At 45.9% G+C, this 2,500-nt stretch overlaps 1 protein-coding gene across 1 annotated transcript in view; it reads left to right on the top strand.

The window, feature by feature from the left end:
* The window catches only part of sec24c (SEC24 homolog C, COPII coat complex component), a 37,384-nt gene that overhangs the window by 26,233 nt on the left and 8,651 nt on the right, over positions 1 to 2,500 (top strand). Inside the window, 3 exon segments of the mRNA XM_042082606.1 lie at positions 524 to 602; positions 605 to 619; positions 1,720 to 1,865. Of these exon segments, the coding sequence (XP_041938540.1) occupies positions 524 to 602; positions 605 to 619; positions 1,720 to 1,865 (240 nt within the window).

Here is a 2,500-nt window from a genome sequence, read left to right as displayed (position 1 = left end):
TGCCAGTGTTCTGCCATCCTGAGTCATCTGATCCGTAATCCATTTCCTGTTCCACCTCCACACGCACACACACACGCACACACATGTAGTTTTATCTGTTCTCACCAGCAGGTTGGTAATCTGAGATTTATGCCCAGTGGTCTGTGATTTCACTGTGTCAAACGGATTCCATATAGAAACACAAGGTCATTGGATTAAGCGGCCCAGACATATAATGTTGTGGCCATCATGTTGACCGTTAATTCGTTGTAATTATAAATTACAATATATGTAGGATTTCAAATGTGTCATGTAATAAAGTCGTGTCAATGTCTGTTTTGTTTTTTGTAGCATTTTTCACATTCATGCAACAAGCATTGCCAAAGCCTGAAGTCAATGGCAACAGCTGGCATCAGCTATTGTCTAGCCTAAGATTGTACGAAGTTACAGATTGTAGCCTTTAGTTCTGGAGCCCATAAAGTCACTGGATCAACCATTGTGGCTGATGATGGTTTTGCGGCTTCTCTGTCTTGTCCACCGTTAGGCCCAGTCTGACCAGGAGCGCTTCCTGCACGACCTCCGGCGGGATGTGCAGAAGCAGGTGGGCTTCGACGCAGTCATGAGGTCCGCACCAGCACGGGTGAGTGTCTGTCTCTCTCTCTCTCTCTCTCCTCTCTCTCTCTCTCACTCTCTCTCTCTCTCTCTCTCTCTCTCTCTCTCTCTCTCTCTCTCTCTCTCTCAGCCCATCCATCAATCACCTTTGGGAACGTATGGGTAAAAAAATCTAAATTCTCGACTTGATATCATGACAACACTACATACATTCGTAAGTTGCCGAGGTTGCCACCCTTTGGGTATGTATGGGTGTTTAGTGTCCTGTCCCTAAAGCTAAGCCACAGCAAGGCAATGTCTCTGACCTTAGTTTCTGATTTGACTTTTGATCATGTGAGTCAGAAGGCAGATCAAGGCTCTAGCAACACAAAGTTCATGGCTTTAGTACTCTGGGATGGGACACAGTGATCTAAATGCATGTCTGTGTCGTGTCAAGGTTGGTTCACCCATTGGAGCTTCAAAGGCAGGGGCACTCCTGTGCCTAATATGATCTCCTATACCCGCTGTTGTGTAATCTACAGTGTGGCTTAGTTTGTGACCCAGTCCCTGTGTGGATTAAATGCTACATGTAATGCTATTTGAATAAGCCTGGATTTAAAGGTCCCATATGCGCGCGCTCTCTCTCTCTCTCTCTCTCATATTTTTATATATTTATATTTTTATATATATATACACACACACACAGGGTAGGCCTGTCTTAGCATGTATAGTTTGGAGCTTGGGGATTGTAGTTTGACCTTGTATTATGATATATGCTTGACACAGTGGCAGGTCCTTGATAATTACATGTATGCAGCCGTGAATATGCATGTCAAAGGAGGAGATCTTTTTAAGGAAGTTCTCTGAAATGTGAATTGTGCCTGGGAGGTGTGGGGGGTTGGTAGGTTTCTGCTGAAAACATCATTAATTCATATTGATATAAAAATCCAGATACACCTTGTGCCTGGGTCCATATTGCTCTTGATAATATTGCCGTCATCCTCTCAAAATTGTACATATTCACCAGTTTTAGGAGTTAAGCACAACCAAAGCCAGCAAAACAAGCCCACCAACAGTTAGCGGAGTCTAGTCAATGCTTTATTGCCAATATGCGATTGACGGTGTTTTGGTGTTTCTCCTCTCGTTCAGGCATCAGGGCTACGGACTTCTTCGGCTCCTTCTACATGAGCAACACCACAGACGTGGAGCTGGCTGGCCTCGACTGCGACAAGACCATCACCGTGGAGATCAGGCACGACGACAAGCTCAACGAGGAAACGGGGGCCATGATGCAGGTGTGTGTGTGTGTGCGCGCGCGCGACGCGTGTGTGTGTTGATGCAGCTGTGTGTGTGTGTGTGTGTGTGTTGATGCAGGTGTGTGTGTGTTGTTGCACATTTAATGTGGTGGTTTTTGCCTGTCCCCTTATGCCTGTGTGAGTGTGGGCCTGCAGGAGAGAGGAGTTATAGCCTTTCAGAAAAGCATCATGCTGTGTGTGTGTGTGTGTGTGTGTGTGTGTGTGGTGTGAGTGAGAGCGAGAATTGCAAATAGGGATTAAAAGTGAGGAGTCGTATGGGACTGTCACCATAGCAGTTTATTCCTAAGCCCTTTCTGCTGCAGTGAGCCCTGTTTCTGCTGACTCCTGCATCTTGAGTCCTGAGGAATCTGACCTGTGTGTGTGTGTGTGCGATATTCAACCAGCACTTGGACGTTAAGACCACACTGAATGTGTGCATGCAAACGCACACATGCTAGATATTGAAAAGTTGGCATTGAGGGGTTGATGTTCCGTCTCCTCCGTATGATCCTCCATGAGAGGGTGGTTTGTTACCACGTGTACAGGTGCTTATAAAAGTGTTTAATTTACGTCTCTGTTACTGAGTACACTGTGTGTGTGTGTGTGTGTGTGTGTGTGTGTGTGTGTGTGTACAC

The sequence above is a fragment of the Alosa sapidissima genome, chromosome 24 (assembly GCF_018492685.1).
Source record: "Alosa sapidissima isolate fAloSap1 chromosome 24, fAloSap1.pri, whole genome shotgun sequence".
Classification (NCBI taxonomy): Eukaryota; Metazoa; Chordata; class Actinopteri; order Clupeiformes; family Clupeidae; genus Alosa; species Alosa sapidissima.
The sequence above is the reverse complement of the archived record's forward strand: the minus strand, read 5'-3'. Positions and strand labels throughout refer to the sequence as shown.